General features: G+C 33.8%; 1 protein-coding gene across 1 annotated transcript in view; it reads left to right on the forward strand.

Moving 5' to 3' along the window:
• Positions 1-22,011, forward strand: part of puf (ubiquitinyl hydrolase 1 puf) — a 1,013,305-nt gene that overhangs the window by 178,943 nt on the left and 812,351 nt on the right. The window contains exon 12 of the mRNA XM_090399560.1: positions 16,643-16,994. Within this exon, the coding sequence (XP_090255686.1) occupies positions 16,643-16,994 (352 nt within the window). The remainder of the gene's footprint in view (positions 1-16,642; positions 16,995-22,011) is intronic.

Consider the following 22,011-nt stretch of genomic DNA (forward strand, 5'->3'; position numbering starts at 1 on the left):
ATTATCTCTAATTCCTTTCACAGTACTCTTTTCTCCATTTCTGAGCTTTTTCAATAACCTTCAGTTATTTTTTTTTCAATGTTCTTACCAAAGTCTTCCTATGAATTTTTTTTAGCTAGTTTTACACAGTGCTTTGCTTTCTTTCATTTTTCTCTGTATTCTCTAAGAGAACACAAGTGAAAGTAAAAATATGATTTTGATATCCTCTATTTTGCCTGAATCCAGTTTGTTCTTCTCCCCATTTCTCTTCCACAATTTTTCTCAGCCTCTCTCCAAGCAAGCTTGCATAAATTTTACTTAGAACAATTTGTAGAGAAATTTCTTTGTAATTCTGACATTCAGCTTTATTCTCTTTTTTTTAAATATTTTTTTTTTATATAGATGTGTACTATAAGAGCTCTACTCCAATCATCTGGAATTTGACCCTATTACCAGGCACTCTGAATTATGCAGTGTCTTCTTCTTAAGTATTCTGTAATTGAGCAGGTTCTTCTCCTAGTAGCAAAAAACTTTTCTTCCACTCTTCTGTTCTGAGCCTTCTCTTTCAAGGTTGTTTACCTGTCTCATTCAGCATGTCATCTAGCATTGTTTATGTTACTCTTCTTCTGGGTCTTTTTCTGTCTATTTTCCTTTAATGGCATCTCTGATGATTCCATTTCCTCTCAGAATATGTACGATTCAGTTTCCCTTTCTTCTTTTTATCCTCTTAACAGACTTCTTTCTTCTTCTACTCTTTTTAAGACCTCTGCATTAGTTATTTTATCTGTCCATTTGATTTTTTCCATCCTTCTCCAAATCCACATCTCAAAGCTTTCCAAAATCTTAATTTCTTCTTTCTTCAGTGTGCAAGTTTCAGCTGCATAGAGGGCAACACTCCACACATAACATTTTATTAGTCTTTTCTTTAGGTTTCTGTCCATTTTACTTCTGAATAAATTCCATTTTCTATTAAGGGTATCTCTTCCCATCACTATTCTTGCTTTTATGTCACTTTTACATCTTCCATCAATGGAAGATGTAAAAGTGACATAAAAGTGTCTAAAATAATCACACTTCCTAGATATTGAAATGTCTTTACTTGATTCAATTTTCCCCCATTTATTCTGATATCCATATTTGCCTCTTTCCTTGCTACTTTCATTACCTTTGTTTTTCTTATGTTAATTTTCATTCCATAATTGATACAGGCTCCAGTAATCTGTTCAACAGATGTGGTAGTCCTGTTTCAGCATTTGATAATAATGCTTTGTTATCTGTATATCGTATTGCAAATATTTGTCTACCTCCAGTCTTTATTCCTTCTTTTGAATTCTCCAGTGCTTCTTTTAACATTACTTTGGAATACATGTTAAACAAAATTGGTGACAGAGAACAGCCTTGTCTTACTCCTCATCCAATGATACCTGGTTCTGTTGTACTATATATGTCTCTCCCCATGGCAGTTTGTCTCATATATAGTGAAATAATTAGCCTTTTGTCTTTCCAATCTATACCAATCTTCACCAATCTTTTCCATTACTTCCACCATCTTATCCCATTTTACAAACTCAAAAGCTTTTTCAAAATCTATATAACAGATATTAACCTCTTTATTCACTTCCAGACTTCTTTCACTTATTATTCTTAACAGTCCAATCACATCTCTTGTTCCCCTACCTTTCCTGAAACCAAACTGATCTTCTCCAAGAAATTCTTCCACCTTAGATGCAATTCTCCATGTTAGGATTCTCATAAGTATTTTTGATGTATGGGAGATGAGGTTTATTTTTCTAAGCAGTGTAGTTAACTGCAAAATTTTCCAGCCTGGTTGGCTGAGTGGTTTCTGACTACTTTTTTCTGTCTTAAGAATTGATATGTATTCCTGTTTGCATTTTGCTTGAAATTTTTCTACTACAGTTCTGTCACCGATTGTGTTTTAACAGTTTTTCAAAGTTACTAACCCACACATCTAGTATATCCTTATATTCAATTTTTATGTTACCTTTATCATTTTTGATCCCTTTTACAGTGCACTTTCCTCCATTTCTAAGCTTTTTTCAATAGCCTCCAGAACATTTTGCCACATTCCTTGATATTTGTTTTCTATATTCTTGCCACTCTTCCCATGACTTTTATTTAGCTACTTTCGTTGGTAGCTCAGCTCTCTAGGACATCTGCCAACTTATTTGCTAAGAACTTTTGGTATGATTTTTTTTTTCCAGGATTGCTTCTTTAACTTCTTGTGTCCACCATAGTGTTCTTATTTTTCTATCCTTGCAGACAACTTAATTCCGTTCCTCTCTAGCTGAATCAATCAGTGTTTTCTTCAGAGTTTGCCACTGAGACTCCAAGGTTTGGTTCTTGTTTTTGAGCTGTTTCATTCTTTCTTTAATAATGTTTGTATAGTTGTGCCTACAAAGCTACTCAACTTTAATTATTTTTTGAACTTTTTTTACATACTGTTCTTTTCAATGTACTATTCAGTTTTATCCTACTTAAAGCTAAGTGATGGTCAATTTCAAAATCTCTGCATACTCTTGTATTCTGAACCAGCTTGAAGATATCAAAAAGAAAGATGCCTGGGCAGCAAATCTCTTGAAACAAAGTTTACTCGAGGAAGTACAATTAGGATTCATATTCTACCCTAATAACCAACAAACAAATACTGATTCCCATCCCCCCACACACATGTTTTTTGTCATAAAAAAGATTAATTTTAGACATTTCCTCTTGCCGTTTTAATGTAAATGCAATTTAAGACATCAGAGAAACATTCTTTCATATAGATAGTGTGAAAATGATGTCATAATTTAACATTACAATTGCTATATTAGATTTAGGATCCTGGATTACTTATGGTTCTATTTAAAATTAATTCTTAGGGAGAAAGATTAATTGGGTAGAATATGTGCCTTCCATATGTTTGGGATTTTTAGACCATCATTATTGTTAAGATTACTGTGATTGATAAGAATCTCACAGGCCTCCTCAAATTTACGTTCATACCATGTTTTGGTGTGATGTAAACACAGGTGTTTTTCCAGTCAATTCTATGTAAAGTGTTCAGGGACAAAGATCTAGTCAAAACAAGATCTCAACAATTAATTACAGAGTTTGTGATAAAAAAAGTCAACCTTCAGAATTACTGGAAATTAGTGCTAATTTAGTTCCTTTTACTGAAGAAAACATTTTGCCATTGCAGTGTGAACAGGATGGCCAAAGTGTTTCAAGTGATGGAAGTGATTTAATTCCGGTCTCATGCAAAAGAACGAGACTTTTTTCATTTCTTGTGTCTTCTCTCTATGTGAACTTGTGCAATGTTGGAACATGCTGTTAGTAATGACTAGTTCATATGCTGAGCAGAAATCCAGCAGATACTTACTGTTATTATTATTATTATTAGCCTTGATCTTTTCTTAAAACTTTCCCAAAACATTTCTATATGTCCCTGGGATTCATTTCCTACTCTGCTGTTTAGATCTCCATTTATATTTACAACTATATGTGGAAATATGACTTCCACTCAAGATCTCAATGATAGTTAAAACTGGTCTGCCTGATGGCCTTTCTTATAATGCATGGCAGTATGTGCATATGCAGGAAATTGCTGTGCATTTTGGGATAGATGCTAGGACAATTATGTGCATAGTTCATCTGCTTATGTAGACTAATTTTGAAGAGTTACATCACAATCAAGTTTTTTTGCTCACACTTCAGTAAAATAATATAACTTCTTAAGCATAATTTGCTTTCTAATCCAGTGAAAAAATAAAGGATTTGTTTCTTTGCTGATAATTTTTCCAAACACTTTCTCTCCTGAATCAGTTATTAGATTTTGTCAGTTTGTTTCTAACATTTTGTTTTCATATTTTTCTACTTATTCCTTAAGAATATTTGTATATTTGTCTTAAGGTTTTATTAATTTTGTCTTAATTCTTTTTAGGACATGAAGGATGCCTTGTTTTTCTAAGTAGGGCATCCTCTATGCCATAGTTAGAAAAGAATTACTTTGACAGATTGTTCAAGATGTCCTCCGAGATCATTCGCTCAAAGGGCACACTAAATAGAAACCAAGGAATGATCCAACAGACTAAATTTTTTGAAATATTTTAGGGATAAAATAAAAATTCCAAAGAAAATAAACATTCTTCAAAAGCATTGCGGATATATAGAAATGCAAGTTTTGCTCTTTTGTGAGCCAAAATTCAAAAAACTAAACAAAAAGCATATCACCTACATTGCACTGGCTAATTCAATATTCACAAATATATGGAATATCATAAATAGCATGCATTTGAAGGAGGTCTCAAGAATAGAAAAAAGGTGAATATGGACTGTCAGAAAAATTCAAGTATCTGTACAATAGAGTTCACAAAAATGGAACCTTTATGAATTTTAATATAGTTGTATAAATTTTTTAAACTATAATCTTACTAATATAGAAACTTCGGCCCTAAACAAAGGCTTTAATTATTCCATTACTCCAAGACATACTACGAAAGTGGACATTATGACAGGTGTTTGAAACAGCTGTTAAATTTTTACCATCACCTGCAAAAGGCATTATCTATAAGATTACTTAATGCATCAGTTTTATTAAAAGTTGCATGCTAGAAAATAATTTCTCAGCTTCAGAGAAAGATGCTTTAAGAAATTTATGTAACATTATTTGGTGAACTCATTATACTTAAAGCAGACAAATGGAATTGATTAGCCATTATAAATAGTGCAGACTCTGATACCAAAATCATCTCCATGTTAATGGACCCTTCCACACATATAAAAACTAATGATATGATCTCCAGTACTTTTGAATTTACAGAAGACCCTAAAAAAACTGAAGTCCAGATACATGACACTCCAAGATTATATGGCATGCCTAAAGTTCATAAGACAGACATCCTCTACTTCCAGTAGTTGATGGCAGACGCCTTGTAACATATCTTTTCTCTAAACACTTAATAATCTCCTCAAGCATCATATCAGACTTGCAAACTCCTACTTGAAAAACTTGACACATTTTGTTGATAAATTTTCAAACATTCAAATTTCCCCACCAGACATATTAGCTAATTTAGTTGTAGTTTCATTTTACCAATGTCTCTGTGGAAGAATCAATAGATATACATGAAAGCCTATATCCTCTGGACATTTCACATCTCTTCCATCATTGCCTCAAAAGGGAATATATTTCTTCTCTTGGAAAGGAAAATTTTACTCTTGCAATGGGCTCACATCTATTGCCTCTGCTTTCCAACTTATACGTGGAAAAATTTGCAGAATCAGCTATAGCATAGGTGACCTTAAACTGACATCTGTGGTGTAGGTATGTTGATATCTTTATCATTTGGAATCATATCCACAAAGACCTTGAAGATTTTGTATATTTTCTGAATAATCAACATCCAAAAATAAAATTCAGATTAGAAGTAGAAAAGAATAAAAAATTACTATTCCTAGACATCCTATCAACAAAAACATCACTGGAGGATTATCACTAGAAGTCTATAGGAAAGAAACCCTCATAGACAACTACCTACAAGTCATCCTCAACAAAAATTAGATATAATCAAAACCTTGGAAAACAGAGCTTGATACATATTAAAAAATGAAATTTAAAAAAACAAACAAAAACTTCAAATCCTATTTAATCAGTTGCTTCAAAATATCTACTCAAAAAAGTACTAAAGAAACTTTTATTTTCGGATGAACCATCCAGTGATAACCCAGAAATTAATTACAAAGGCATAGTTATCCATACCTACGTTGGCAATGAATGAAGAAAAATATCCTAAATGTTAAAAGCAGTCAACACCTTAAAAAGCTTTTTACATTCCCTAAGACAGAGTTACATTTTATAAACATGTGGGTGTATACAATTGTATACATGTTCCTGTGAAAAGTTGTATGTAGATCAAATTGAGAGAAGTTTTGAAATCTACAATGAAGATCATATATAGGCACTGTTGAAAACAAAAGGGAAGAAAAAAGTAAACTTGCAAAGAATATCACACAACAGATTGGCAAATATCCTTCATGCCCTACTTAAGAGGATTACTTTGACAGGAAGAAGTCTGAGTTAATTCACTCAAAAGGCATAGTTCACAGTACACTAAATAGAAACCAAGAAATGATCCTTCAAAACACTTGGAAATCATTAATTAATATGTGTGACATTTAAGACCTCTCCTGTGCTAGCAGTCATATACAGAGGTTACACAACAATAACATGCCTAATGATACTTTGATTAAACTATCATTCCAGTCTTTTCAATTTATAGTTATAGTGACTTTGGAAAACATTATTTTTCCAAATAACGTTTTCCACCTTCTTGATATTTATTTAGAAAATAAATATCAAGAAGGTGGCAAAATATTCTGGAGGTTGTTGAAGAAGCTTAGAAAAGGAGGAAAGATTGCTGTAAAAAGAGTTAGAGATGATAAAGGTGACATGAAAATGGAAGAAAAAGATATCCTTGAAGTATGGAGTAATTACTTTGAACAACTGCTAAATGAAACAAGTAGTGATGACAGCACAGTGATAAAAAACACTGACCAGGCATGCAGTCAGGAATAAATATCCATACTTGAAGTAGAAAAAGCCATCAAAGGCTTAAAGTGTGGAAAAGCAGCAGTAGTAGATGATATTCGACCGGAAATGCTGATGTATGGTGGTATAAAAGTCTTACAGTAGCTGCACTGCATAGTTCAGAAAACCTGGGCAGAGGGACAAATTCCCAATAATTGGAATAGAGCTCTCATAGTACCCATATATAAAAAGGGAAATAAAACTGAATGTGAGAATTACAGAGATATTTCCCTACTAAGTGTTCCTGGCAAGATCTATGCAAGTATACTTGAGAATCGGTTCAGAAGAATTGTGGAAGAAAAGCTTGGTGAAGAGCAAGCTGGATTCAGGCCAAATAGAGGCTGTCAGATCAGGTCTTCACTTTACGACAAATAGTCGAGAAAGCACAGGAATATAACAAAGATCTGTATTTAAGTTTTGTTGATCTGGAAAAGGCATATGACAAGGTGCCAAGAGAGAAGCTATTCAATACACTACAGTTATATGGTGTCAATGGGGCATTATATCAAGCAATACTTAGTCTTTATTTGAGTTGTAAGTTAGCAGTTAGAATTGAAGGAAGTAGAGGAAGATTGTTTAATGTTAAATCTGGTGTGAGACAAGGATGTACATTATGCCCTCTGTTATTCATTATCTATATGGATCACATTATGAAGGAAAGTGGTATTAAACGTGATATGAAAATTGGAGATGTTAACGTCAGATCTTTGCTTTATGCAGATGATGTTATACTTATCAATAAATCTGCCAAAAGTCTGCAAGATTCTCTGACTAAATTGAATAACTGTTGTAATAGACATGGTTTAAAAAGACAAAGACAATGAAATTAAGCAGAATCATTGAAAATGTGAACTATGTTGTGAATGGAGAACCTGTGGAACAAGTAAAACATTTCAGCTACTTAGGCATGATTTTTAGTGAAGATGGTAAATTCAGTATAGAAATAGACAACAGAATCAGCAAAGCTGGTATGTGGGAAGTCAATTGAATAAAATGATATGGAATAAGATAGAAATTAGTTGGAACACTAAATTAGCTGTATACAAGACAGTAGTCAAACAATTTTAACTTATGGATCTGAGAGCTGGGTCAGAAGTAAAACACTTGACCAAAGAATAGAGACTGCAGATATGAAAATTCTGAGAAATATTAGAGGCATGAACAGATGGCATCAATTGCAATATCGTATTAAAAAATGGAAATTATTAAAGAACTTGACATTGTCAGCATCCAGGATTGTGTTAGCAGAGCTAATCTCAGGTGGTATGGTCACTTAAACAAAATGGGTGAAGAAAGATTAGCAAAACGACCCAGAGGAAGACCAAGATATAGGTGGATTGATACGGTACAGAGTGCCTTAGATGATAGAAATATAAGATCTGATAATGTTGGAGTCTTGACAAGTAACAGACTGATTTGGAGGAAAATTGTAGATAGTAAGTTAGTAATGATGTAAATTTTTTTCATGTAGTACTATCATATCCTGTACACCGCTTGAGGGTACATGGCAGGAATTTGATGATGATGATAATTGATGTCTAGGAACATCATAAATATTAGATGCAATAAAATGTTTATGCATGTGCACGGAGTGACAAGAGGGAAAATAGATGTTCTTGTTCATAAACTACAAGATTCTCCAACTGGTTTTAATGCACTTGATGCAAGGGAAAGGTGTGCCTCTGTAAACAAATTATTAGATGAGCATAATGAAATTAAAGCTTTCATTGAGAAGCATCCAAAACATGTGAGCCACTATTCATGAAGAGATTTATCCAAGAAAATATATCTTTCCAGCCACGTAATGTGCAAATTATGCATGAGTAATATCAGAAAATGAAAAAAAGAGCAACGTGAAAATACTTGTTTTTGCATGATGTCTTCAGAGATATATTAAATGCTCTAGGCTACAAATTTAAGGAGCCATACGCAACCTGTAAAAAGCGTGATGAATTTGAAATGGAAAGGAGGAACTAGAAATACAGAAGGGTGAGAGAATATTTCCGTCCTGCATGATTTTCACATTTTAAAAGCTGAAAGAAGATACAAGAGTAAAATAGCAGATATCAGATGAGCAAAATCCAGATGAAAGAGCACATATTTTTGACTTGTAGCAAGTTCTGCCAGCACTACTTCTTTCAACTGACATTACTTACTATAAAAGAATGTTCTCTACTTGCATTATAACCATATGAGACTGTTTGTCTGTTCTACATGTGACATCAAGCAGTTGGAGGGAGATGTTTTGATGCTGTTTGTGTTTTTAAGAAAATTATGAGTTTTCCAGAGACTGTGAAGCATGTGGAAACCTGTTCCAGCACATGTGGAGGGCAGAATTAGAACATTAACGTGTAATGTTCAGTGCAGTGAGTGCTGCATTGCTTAAAAAAACCATCTCTGGAGACCATTGATCAATAGACTTATTATATCAATAGACTAATTGTACTGTGATCACTATCGCACTCTAGCCTCAAGGAGCAGGAACAGTTGAAAGAGTATAGAAACAAATTGAAGAGGAAATAAAAATTATGATGCCTAGAGATGGATATTAGATGCCTAGTTTGTATGGTTGATGAGAGGTAAAAGGAGGTTCTAAGTCACTGAAATAAAGGAGAATGATTTCCTTGCTTTTTCACAACTTCTCAGTGATGTGCTGGTCAAATGAGACCTCAATGATGAAGGGGGGAAAAGGGCAATGGCACACTTCAGCCTTAGGTAAAATCTAAGGTTGAAGTGTGCCATTCAAGTACAGCCTAGATTCTGAAATGCTTTTAGAACTTTGAATCTGTAGAGAAGAAGGAAAGAGAGACTTATCTCTTATATAACACATCCTTGAGAATTAATGTTCTTAAGAAGCAAAATCTTTAACAGTCTTGAACCTGCTAGATGCAGATTGTCATGATTTCTACAATACTTTACCAACAAGCAGGTAATAGAGTAGGGAATAGTGATGTTCAAATCTTGCGGCACTTGTGCATTAGTCTTATGTTCGGTCCAATAATGAGTTATTTTTCCTGAAGCATTTAATTTCAATTTCACTTCTCTACATTAAGGAAGTGAAATATGAATGACAAAAACTGCAGAATGAATAACATAATAGATAGTGGAGCAATAAAATATCTATTCAGAACAGCAGACTATATTGCCTCCATAACATGCATTCATGTATGCACAAAAAAAAAAAAATAAAAAAATTAATTAATTAAATTTGAAAATAATAAAATTAATTAAATTAAAAAAATAAAATAAATAAAAAACAAATGTGTAAAGAACTTAAATTCAATCAATAATTGATTAAATCTAAAACAATAACAAAAAAGCTAAAATACATTGAAATAATAAACAGTTTGAAAAAATCCTAAAAGATATTCAGATACTGAAATAATAAAGAGTTTGAGAATATCCTAAAAGATGCTCAGATACCGTCTGGCTGGAGAATTAGTAGTTTGGTATGACCATGAAAAAAAGATCAAACTAGAGGCCATTTGGCCTAAAATTTCTGAAAGGATGTGAAAACCAGGACAATTATGTAATACTGGAAATGAGAGTTCTAGTGTACTATGCATTTAAAACTTTTGTAAGTGAGAAACACATAAAAACAGCCTTTATATATATATATATATATATATATATATATATATATATATATAAAGACTGGTAATTATGATAAAAATTACAATTCGTCCATGATCGATTACTGTATTAATAATTCATTTTATATGGTACTCTTTTAGGAAAGATAAAAAATGAATGCAAAGTAAATACTTGTACCTACATTAGTTACTGCACTTTTTTTTTATCAAGAGTTGTTTGAAGAGTTTTAGTTTTTTTCTTATCGGCATGAATTCTACGATAACAAGCAAAATGACTCTCTAGACTTCGGCAAACAAGCATTCTTCGATTAACATCTGGATCCGTATCCATTACTTGCTGCTTAAGATTCTGAACTGCAAAATATTCCATCTAGTTCTTTGATTGTTATCTCCTTTGGAACCTCATCTTCACATTCTATTTGTTCGTTGTCTTCATATGCGTGTTGTTGTTCAATTTCAAGAAGATCGTTGTCATTGAAATTGTTTTGAATTTGAATCCAATAATTCTTTAACATCTTCTGCATCAACACTATCAAAACCAAGGGTTTCACCAATTGCAAAGATTTCTTCAACCACGTTGTTGACAGGATTTTGAAAACCACCTAAGTCATTTGCGCATTCTGGCAAAAGGTTTTTCCAAACAGCTCTCATGCAGCTAGAAGACACTTGCTCCCACGAGTCGTGAATGTTTTCAATTGCGTGCTTAATGTTAAAATTTTTCCAAAATTCTTGGAGCATAATCGCATTTTCTCCCATTCTTGTTTCTACTGCCTTTAAAAATGTCTTTTTAAGAAAATAGGCTTTGAGAAGTTGCAATGACGCCCATGTCCATGGGTTGTAGCAATGATGCCATATTTGGAGGAAAAAATAAAACTTTCACATTCTCACACAGATCATTAAGAGAATTTGGATGAAATTCTTTCTTGGATGAAAAAAATTTACAAAGAATTTAATCTGTAAATACAGAGAAACAATTGGAGCTTGTAATACACCCACTCTTATAATGCTTAATGGAGGGGATGACGTCATCATGCTCACAACTTTCTTTCTCTTGGCCAGGAAACGCTCCTCTAGTCTTGAATATTTTTGCATGCTAAATTTAAAGGCACGTTAATTAAAACTCTTGCCGCATATATAAAGGGATTGTCACAATTAATTTCGCTGCATTAATCAAATTCCACATTAAGCAATGGATACCTGTATACACACACACACTGTATATGTCGGCATATAAGACGACTCTCAAATACTACAGAAAACCCCTCGAAATCATGGGTCGTCTAATACGGTGAGTATAAAAAGAGAAGCTTAATTTCTTGGATGATTTAGGAAGTTACAATACATTGTTATATAAGAAAATAGGCAGTGTTTATAAACAAATCAGATTAATTTTTTTGTTATATAAATTTATTTAAAATATTACAATAAATGTAAATCTTAAAAAACAAATAATAATTATTAACCTCAATTTTCATGTTAATTTTCTTCATCTGTTGAAAATAGTTCTTCAGGTTAATTGTTTAAATGATCGTCATATGGATCCCAGTTTGAATCCGGTGAATCGATTTTGTTTTCATCATCATCATCAGTGTCCCACAACAGATCATCTTCCGTACCCTCCATAAGATTAGAGATACCACACTTTTTAAATGATTTTATTACAATTTCTACTTTTACTTTATTCCATGCTTTGATCACAGAATTGCACAACATATCAACTGATGCAGCATGCATAGATCCACCATTTGTAAATGATTTTTCACCACTCAACATCCAATTATTCCACTCTTCTTGCACGTGATCTTTAAATGTGATCTCTTACCTTCTTCTCAGTTATGTCAAACTTTCTTGCAGCAGCACAGTTATTAGTTTGCTTTGCCATTTCAATTACCCTTATTTTAAATCGAGCTTCATACCTTCTTCGTTTTGTTGCTGGTTCCATGATTTTAAATGATAACAATTTTAATAATCCTAAAATTATTAAAATTGTTATCCTGTACACCTCTTGAGGGTACATGGCAGGAATTTGATCATGATAATGATGATGATGATGATAATCTTAAAATTAGAAAAAAAATGCAAAATTAATAATTAATTAAAATTGGGGCTAATCACTTTCGGGTAATTCGTGTAAATACTAAATCTATGCTATGCAAAAAAATAACGGATATGCATAGATATAAAAATAATGGATGTAACAACAATACCTAATGTTGCATTAATACAAGAAAGAAGAAATTGGGGGGTTGTCTTATACAACTGACCTTAAAATCTAAAAATAGCCTAAAATTTAGGCCTAGTCTTGTATGCTGGTCATCCTATGTACCAACATATATATTTATAAAATATTATAGAATAGAGCATTATTTGCAGTGCTGCAAGATGTAACACTGTATTTGCAAATTATTGGGAGGTATGTACTCAAATGAATTTCTTGTACGCTTATTTACAAACACATTCATATTAATATTCCAAACATGCCTAAATATTTTTTCATTGGTTTTTGGATGTTTTTATCCTCAGAACCATATAATGTGCTTATGATATCTGAGGAACTATGCATAATATTCTTTGTTAATTGATTTTATTAATTTATTTGTAAAAATAAAGTTGTATACTCTCCAGCATGAAATCTGTTGTTTGTAGAAAAAGCGTTAAAAATCTATTGTTTATAGATGATGAAATAATTATAGCAAGAAATGAATCTGAACTCAAAAGATGAATGCATGTTTGAATAAAAACTTTAGTTTAATATAACTAAAATCTACATTCGACGTTTCAACCTTTATGTCAAGGTCATCTTCTGGAGCATACAATTATACACAGAAAACAAGCTACACTACATTCAAACTGGTTTGTTAAAGATACTGACCAACTGCTACAACAATTGTTGGCCTGACCTCTGATGAGAAAAAAAAAATTATACATCAATGCTGGAGTCCCATTATTATGTTATCTATTGGTTGTAGAAATACATTGGGTGCAACAACAAGTATCTATCTATATACATATATATTAACATCATGATTATACTTGTACATTCTAGCCAGTTTGTATGGAATGGTTTCTAATATTAGCTTAAGATTGGCTAGAGTCCTGACTTATGTTGGATTTTATATATTAGGTAGGTTGAATGTGTGACATCCAGATCCTTGGAATTTTCATGCCATCTTTATTGTTGATATTTGGGTGGTTTATCAGGATTTTGCAGGCTTCCTTAAATTTCCTTTCATACCAGGTTTTTGTGTGGTGTAAAGAGCGGGTACTTTTCCAGTTGATTTGGTGTAAGGTGTTGAGCGCATGGTCTGAGAGGCCTGCTTCACCATAATGGTTATATTTAATGTGTCTAATGTGTTCTTTCTTGCTTATAGGGATTGTCCGTCCTGTTTCACCAATGTATGGTAAGTTACAGGTGCAGTGGATGCAATAGACTCCAGGATGTGCTAATGGGAGGAGAGGATCCTTAGAGGAGTTGAATATGGTTTTAAGTTTAGTGGGTAGTTTAAAGGTGGCATTGAGGGTTATAATGTTGTAGGATTCCGTTGATTTTTTCTGATAACCCTTTAATGTATGGGATGGCTATGGTTTTACTGTAATCTAGATTCGTTTTTTTTGTTGTTGTTTTATGGAGTATTTTATCAATAGTATTTTTGTTATAGCCATTATTTATGAATGTGTCACTGATTATTTTTAGTTCTTGTTTCAGGGCTTGCTGGCTGTAGTGTAGTATGTAGTGCAGTGGAGCTTGTTTTCTGTGTATAGTTGTATGCTCCAGAAGATGACCTTGACATAAAGGTCGAAACGTCAAATGTAGATTTTAGTTATATTAATCTAAAGTTTTTATTCACCAGCAAGCCCTGAAACAAGAACTAAAAATAATCAGCGACACATTCATAAATAATGGCTATAACAAAAATACTATTAATAAAATACACCATAAAACAACAACAAAAACGAATCTAGATTACAGTAAAACCATAGCCATCCCATACATTAAAGGGTTATCAGAAAAAATTAACAGAATCCTACAACATTATTACCTCAATGCCACCTTTAAACCACCCACTAAACTTAAAACCATATTCAACTCCTCTAAGGATCCTCTCCTCCCATTAGCACATCCTGGAGTCTATTGCATCCACTACACCTGTAACTTACTACATTGGTGAAACAGGACGGATAATCCTCTATACGCAAGAAAGAACACATTAAATATAACCATTATGGTGAAGCAGGCCTCTCAGACCATGCGCTCAACACCTTACACCAAATCAACTGGAAAAGCACCCGCTCTTTACACCACACAAAAACCTGGTATGAAAGGAAATTTAAGGAAGCCTGCGAAATCCTTATAAACCACCCAAATATCAACAATAAAGATGGTATGAAAATTCCAAGGATCTGGATGGCACACATTCAGCCTACCTAATATATAAGATCCAACATAAGTCAGGATTCTCAATCTTCAGCTAGTATTAGAAACCATTCCATACCAACGGGCTGGAATGTACAAGTATAATCATGATGTTAATATATGTATATAGATAGATACTTGTTAAGTATAGTTTCTGGGAAAATTCCCATGTTATTCCTCTTAAACACTATTAATATAATTACGGCTATTATAGCCTGTTTTTGTTTAGGAGTGTCCCTTATTTTAATACGTTGGCTAACATTACTCAAAAAAGGGGTGTATATATATATTTTAGGACATTATGGGTGAGTATAGAAGGCAATTATGGCAGAATAAAAGAGGTGGAAAAATTTTGTACATACCTTGTTTTTGGTTCTATGATGCCTTCCAATTCCAAGATCCTGCTGAAGGTTGTTTATGGGGGGGGGAAGGAACATAGGGGTGTGTTTTGACGTGGGAAATAAGTTTGGAAACCCGGGTTGCTATTAATAATATATATATATATATTATTTTGTTTAGGGCTGCATTTTTTGTGGGGGGGGACCGAAGGGGAAGGGTATCATGTGGAAACTGGGACAGGGGTTAACGGGGTGTGGACTGCTTCGGTCTTCGTCTGACCGTCATCGGAACCTTGTCGGAATGAGTGTAAGGCTATGTCAAGGCTGCAAGTTGCATCTGCCAAATTAGGGCATTTGTCGTCACTACATGGCCGGAGGCATGGCTGAATTTGTAAGTTCTGGATCGTCCAACATTCGGAAATTAGGTAGGGGCGGTGGACATTGATAGAATTTTCATCGCATTTTATGGCAATAGTTTCGGATATTCTAAGCATTGTTCTGTTGTCTTGTTTGTCTATGATTATGGCCTTGTCGATTTAGGGGATACTTGTTGTTGCGCCCATTTCTACACCCAACAGATAACATTAATAATAGGACTCTAGCATTGATGTATAATTTTTTTTTTCTCACCAGAGGTCAGGCCAACAATTGTTGTAGCGGTTGGTCAGTATCTTTAACAAACCAGTTTGAATGTAGTGTAGCTTGTTTTTTGTGTATAGTTGTATGCTCCAGAAGATGACCTTGACATAAAGGTCGAAACGTCGAATGTAGATTTTAGTTAAACTAAAGTTTTTATTCAAACACGGTAGTTGTCTCCATAATTTTCAAAAATGCATTCGGATCACCATGTAAGCTTAAAAGAAAGGATCAAAAGATTAATATTTTCCTTTTTTTTCCCCTTAGGTCGCCTGTATTCAAGTTATCATTTAATGAAATTTCTTAATTTAACATTTATTGATTCATTAAACATCTCTTTAAACATCATTAAACATCAATTAATATCTCTTCACCACTTTGTTGATTGATGGCATCAAGCTGGTGATGGAACTTATTGTGTTGGTGTTCTGAAGATTTATCATTATTTGTTCATTGTGAATAAGAATAATAGATTGTCAAGAATTCATAGCATGAATCATTGAAATTCTTCACCTTTATTGAGTAGCGTATTCAGGTCTGGTGACTGTTAATGTAACATTTATTGTCTTTTGTATGTAAGAGACATACATAAGACGATAGTTATTCCCTGAGATGTGTAGCCAGTGGTTGTTGTCATCTCTTCCAGTTAATAGTACTTTGCAGTGTTTTAAAAGGTCATTCTTGGTTTATAAATTATAGATAAGAGTCATATTTTCTCTTTGTTTTTCTCATCAATAGAATTATTTGAGTACTACAGTAATCTACCATCTATCCAACCTTCAAAATAATGACCCTTCAATTAACCAACCCTTGTATATCATTTGACTTCTGGTACAACACCACATAATTGTACTTCAGTTATCTGATCGTTCAATTATCAGTATGGCAAATTTCCTTCCTGATGTAGTCAGGCAAATGGTAGATTACTGTATAATTATATAAACGATAGTGCAGTTTTAACATTTTGTCATAAATGGCAAACAATGTCTGCATGAGATATCTTTGATTTTTCAGCATTTTCTTGTTACTCAAATATGATTTTGTAATAGATCAGTTTATTTCTTTTTTCTTTTTTAAATTCTACTAACAACAGAGATTTGGTTGAGGACATTCTGAGTCCAGATGAAGGTAGCTGCAACAGTTCAAGAGTAAGCAACAAATCTGAGAAAAACATGGCAGACTTTGAAGGCGAAGAATCAGGTTGTGAAGAAGAGTTAGCACAGCTAGCTGCCCATGCTCAAGCACAGCTTGGCTCTCATCCTATGACTCAGAGACTAGCTAACATGGCCTGTATGTACACCCCACAACTTCATGGAACTAAAAGTCATCATCATCACCACAGAGGACCAGTTAGAGAGTTGAATGTCACAAACCATTTTGATTTGGAGTCTGTCTGTAAACCTGGCCAAACTTTGTTATGGGATTTACTTCAAGAAGATAAAATTGTATGTGGTAATTTTTTATTATATAGTATAGTAAGAAATAAATACTAAAAAGATAATTTTTTTTTTTTTAGAATATTGTGTTGGAAAAATCTTTATTACTATTTGAAGACAGTTGTTTTTGTATGTTTATGCTAACATTATCTTGCCGTAGCCAGTAATCATTATGGCAAACCTTACAATATTTGCTAATTTATTAGTCATATCATTTCATTTATTAGCAAAGGGATTTATAAATTGAAAATAGATGTATTGAGCAAGCTATGGCAAATGTTTGAAAGCTGTGGTTTTGCAATATGTCATTTGATTGAAAAGCTCTAGTTTCAGATTGTTGATGCATCAGTTGGTGCATGCCAATACAGATTAGAATTGGTATTTAAAGGAGGTCGAACATGGTATTAAATAAAAGTTTCTAATTCAGTGGCCAGTATGTATATATTTAAGTTTTGATCTGGAAACCACATTTGATTTGATTTAAAGAAGCATATGATAATTTTTCGAGAGAAAAGCCGTTTAAAACAGTGTAGTTGCTTTATATAAATGGGATATCATGCAGAGCTATGTTTGTGCATGCACACATGCATCTAGCCTTTACTTGGCATCATTTAGAATTGAAGAATGGGCAGGAAAATATTTTCTAAAGTCAGGAGTAATACAAAGTCGCATATTATCTCCACTGTTATTTGTTATCTGTTCAGAGATAATGGATTAAAGCTGATGTCCAAATCAGAGATACTAGATCTGATTTTTATTTTGTGCAGGTGTTATACTCCTAAATAAATCCACTCTGGGATTCTGTATCTAAATTGAATAACTACTATAACAGATTTTTATGGGGGGGGAAAAAATCCTGAAAATAGCCAGCAATATGGAAAACATTAACTGAATTCTCAGTAGCAGAACTAGAGATCGCTATTTGGACTTATAAAGATGGCAAATTAATAAACAAATCTGTTAATTTGTTAACAAATTGATATGAGAGTCACATTAGAAATAAAATACACTGGTGTCCAAACCTATGAATGAATACTATTTCAGAAGATTACAACTGCAAATTCTTACAAATCAGCTTATGGTAATTTGTATAAATGACAATTTCAAGTAGAAAGCAAGTACACATTCAAATTTTTGAATTGCATGCAAAGGGGTCATATGGCAGTATTCAACAGGTTAAATGCAAAAGGTTGCACTAAGTGAATTGTGTTTGAAGAAAGATCTTTTTGTGAAGGAATAAAGTTAGACTTGGATGACTTGTAATGTCTCAAAGACATCATCTAGATGATTTCATCCTGGGAAGAATTATTGGAAAGCTTGAAGAAGGCCACAAAATTACTGATATTTCCTGAGCGTTTGGAGTCTCACATAGTGCTTCAAACTGTGAGCAGTGTTTCAAGCCAGTGGAATATGTTCCAGACGTTTGCTGACACACTCTACCATGGAGCATTAAGGCAGATTTTTGGTTATGTTTTCAGTGGTGTTATATCCATAAAAACTGGACAAGACATCAATGTGCTTATGTGCTCTTTACAGATAAGAGTTGTTTTAGTCTTTCCTCCGATTCTAGACTACACTTGATTTGGCTTGAAAGCGGTACTGCTTACCATTGCAAGAATGTTCTTGAAAGGGATAGATATGGCAGTGCTGGAGTCATAGTGTTGGGAGGCATATGCTTAATGGATGCACCAAACTACAAATGCTGGAAAAAGGGACTATGACTGGTGAACACTATTCCAATGAAGCTCTTCAACATCATGTTTGATTGTTCTGTGGTGCTGTAGGCAAAGAATTCATCATTACAGATGACAATGCAACACCACATTGTACACAAGCAGTGGAGATATTTCTGGAGACAAAGGATATTAATCGAATTGAGTGGCCAGCACACTTCCCAGATCTCAACCCCCAGAACATGTTTTGGATGCAATAGGGAGACACATTGCTGCACTGTACATTAATTCCTTAACTATGTCCTTAGGAAATGCATACTTTTTTGCCAAAAATGTTATTTCAATTTAATTTGTACAAAATTTCTAACACATTTTTTGAGTAATATAACTTATTAGTATGCTGGCAATAAATTTCATGACTGTAGTCATGAAAATTTTTTCATATACAAGTAAATATGTAGTTTGTCCTTAAATTTTGGACACCAGTTTATTCTACAAAGGATTGAGACCACAGATATGAGAATTCTGAGGAAAAATAAAGGGGAAAAAACATGTTTGGAGATAAGTGGAGAAATGATGCCGTCTATCATTCCTCTGCTTTCTGTTAGGCCTGATAAAACACAAGCAGTACACAACATTCCTTTTCAATCAGACTGCAAAATAAATCAAATCTACTTCTTTTCTTGTCTTCTTGAACATTCCTCCTCATGAAGTGTTCCCAATAACTACAATCTCCAAATCTTCAAAAACAAATTTGTCAATAGAATTCTGTTTTCAAACCTCTGATGTGCTCTAGGTTCTACTTCTTATGTATGTGATACACACACACGAGTATCATGGCAGTGTGTGTGTGTATCGCACACTGCAGGAAAAGTGACACAAGTCGAAATTTTTTTAATTTCATTTTTTGTATGAATTGTGTTCTAAATACATAGGCCTTCAGTCAGGAAGAGCAACATAAATTGAATTCCAATACTTCCTGCATGAATTTGCTAGTATTGCTTTGGTCAGCTCAAATAATGTTCTATAATGAACCAAGAGCAGTGTCACATTTCAGTTGTTTCCAAACGCTGATGAATGATGTTACAATTTTGTTGAGGAAAAGCGACTCATCTTGAGATAAGTTTTTTTCATGTTTTTTCTTGTGTCATTTACAACTCCAGTGGAACAGAAAAGTATTATATTTTGGTTTATGACAGTGTTCCCGTAATAGGTATGTAAAGTAATTTCTTTTATTTTATGAAATGCCAGTTTTTTTTGTCACAATACTGTACTTGTTTCATTTATATTTTCAGTTGTGACTGTTTTCTTGTTATTTTTGTTACAGATGAAATGGATTCATCTTCTCGTGCTGCAAAAATCTTCCACAAGGTGCTAGAACATGTGTACTAGAACATGTGAGCCTGTTGTGGATGCTGTAACTAATATACAAAACACTGAAATTAGTTCAAAACACAGAAACTACTATGTTCACTGGGCATCTATAGATGCCGTATGGTCACTCCGATGCTCGGTGATGTTCCGCACCAGGCCTCGCCATGTAGTCCTGTTGTTTGCTTTTCTGGCAGCCTCAACTCTCTGAAGATCTGTCACTCCACACATGCAATCCATCCACCTCATTGATGGTCTGCCCCTGCCTCTTTTTCCAGGAACTTTACCTTCTATTACTGTTCTGAGAAGTCCTCCTTTCATCCTTTCTATGTGTCCAAAATATTTTAACTTTCTTCTGTCAATATTCTTAAGGAGCTTCTACTAATCTTTTCTAACACCCATTCATTTGCACGCCTTTCAGTATATGATATCTTCAACAGCCTTCTGTAACACCACATCTAAAAAGCAGATATCAGTTTCTTATCTGACTTCTTTAGGTTGCAAGTCTCACATCCATAAGTCGCTGTTGGAAAAACAACTAAAATCCTCAGCTTTGTTCCCATGGAGATAGATCCATCCTTCTAGATTTTAGACAGGTCTCTGACTGTTGTTTTAGCCATTCCTAACCTTTTTCTGACATCTTCTGAACAACAATTCTTCACATTAATAATGGATCCCAGGTACTTAAACTTTCTGACTTCCTCGATTCTTTCTCCATTAAGGTACACTTGTTTCTCAAGAGCTTCTCTGTTTGTTTTTCCTTTGAGAACCATGATCTTTGTCTTGCTAGAATTGAGTTGAAGTCCTCTGTTATTACTGATCTTGTTAACTTTGTCAAGAATTAGTCCTAGTTCTTCCATGTCATTACAAAGGAGTACTGTATCATCAGTATACCTCAGATTACTGATCAACCTACCTCCTATCCTAATTCCTGTCCTAAGTTCATCCACTGCTTCACGCATGATGTCCTCTGCATATATACTAAACAAGTGAGGAGAAAGTAAACATCCTTGCCTAACTCCTTTTCCAACTTGAAGACAGTCAGTCAATCCAACACCTGTTCTTACTGTGGCTTCTTGCTCCTTATACAAGTTGGCTATCAACCTGATAGTGTGTTGAGGAAAACCCATTCTTTTCATTACTTCCCACAGTTTCACATGCTCAACACAGTCAAAAGCTTTAGAGTAGTCTAAGAAACACATTACCAGAGGGAGTCTGAATTCTTTATATTTTTCTATGATCTGTCTAAGGCAAAGGATCTGATCTCTGTTGCCCCTACCTTTCCGAAAACCTGCTTGTTCCGCTGGTATTTCTGTCTCAACTTTGGCCTCAATCCTATTTAGCATGATCTTTAATAAAATTTTGCTTGCATGAGATATCAAACTAATGTTCTATAATTCTTGCATGCCTTCATAACCCCTTTCTTATGTAGTGGTATGAAAACTGACTTCTTCCAGTCTCTAGGCCAGATCCTGTCTCCCATATCCTTGTGATCATTCTATGAAACACTCTTATCCCTCCATCCCCTGTGGCTTTAATTAACTCTGCTGGGATTTCATCTGCACCTGGTGCCTTATTGCTGTTAAGCTGCTTAACTGCTCTTTCAACTTCATGCCTAAGTGGAGTAGGTTCCAAATCAAAATTTTCTTGGTGGGAGGACTCCACATTTTCTTTATCCATTCTGCTGTACAGTTCCTCACAGTATTCTTTCCATCTGTTTTTGATTTCCGACTCTTCTGTTAGTAATGATCCATTCCTGTCTTTGATGACATTCAATTTATGCTTAAACTTGTGATTTAAGTTGCAAACTAAATAAAACATCCTTTTATAATTGTGCCTTCTCATATGGAACTCTATTTCTTCACATTTGTTAGTATAGAACTTTTCCTTGTCCTGCTTAATGACTCCTCTGACTTCTCTATGTAATCTCTTATATTCTTCAGTCCCTGTGTCTCTTTGTTTTTCCAACTGCCTTCTTTTGA

This window comes from Typopeltis vanoorti, chromosome 10 (assembly GCF_054136105.1).
Source record: "Typopeltis vanoorti isolate ZY-2024b chromosome 10, IOZ_Tvanoo_1.0, whole genome shotgun sequence".
NCBI lineage: Eukaryota > Metazoa > Arthropoda > Arachnida > Uropygi > Thelyphonidae > Typopeltis > Typopeltis vanoorti.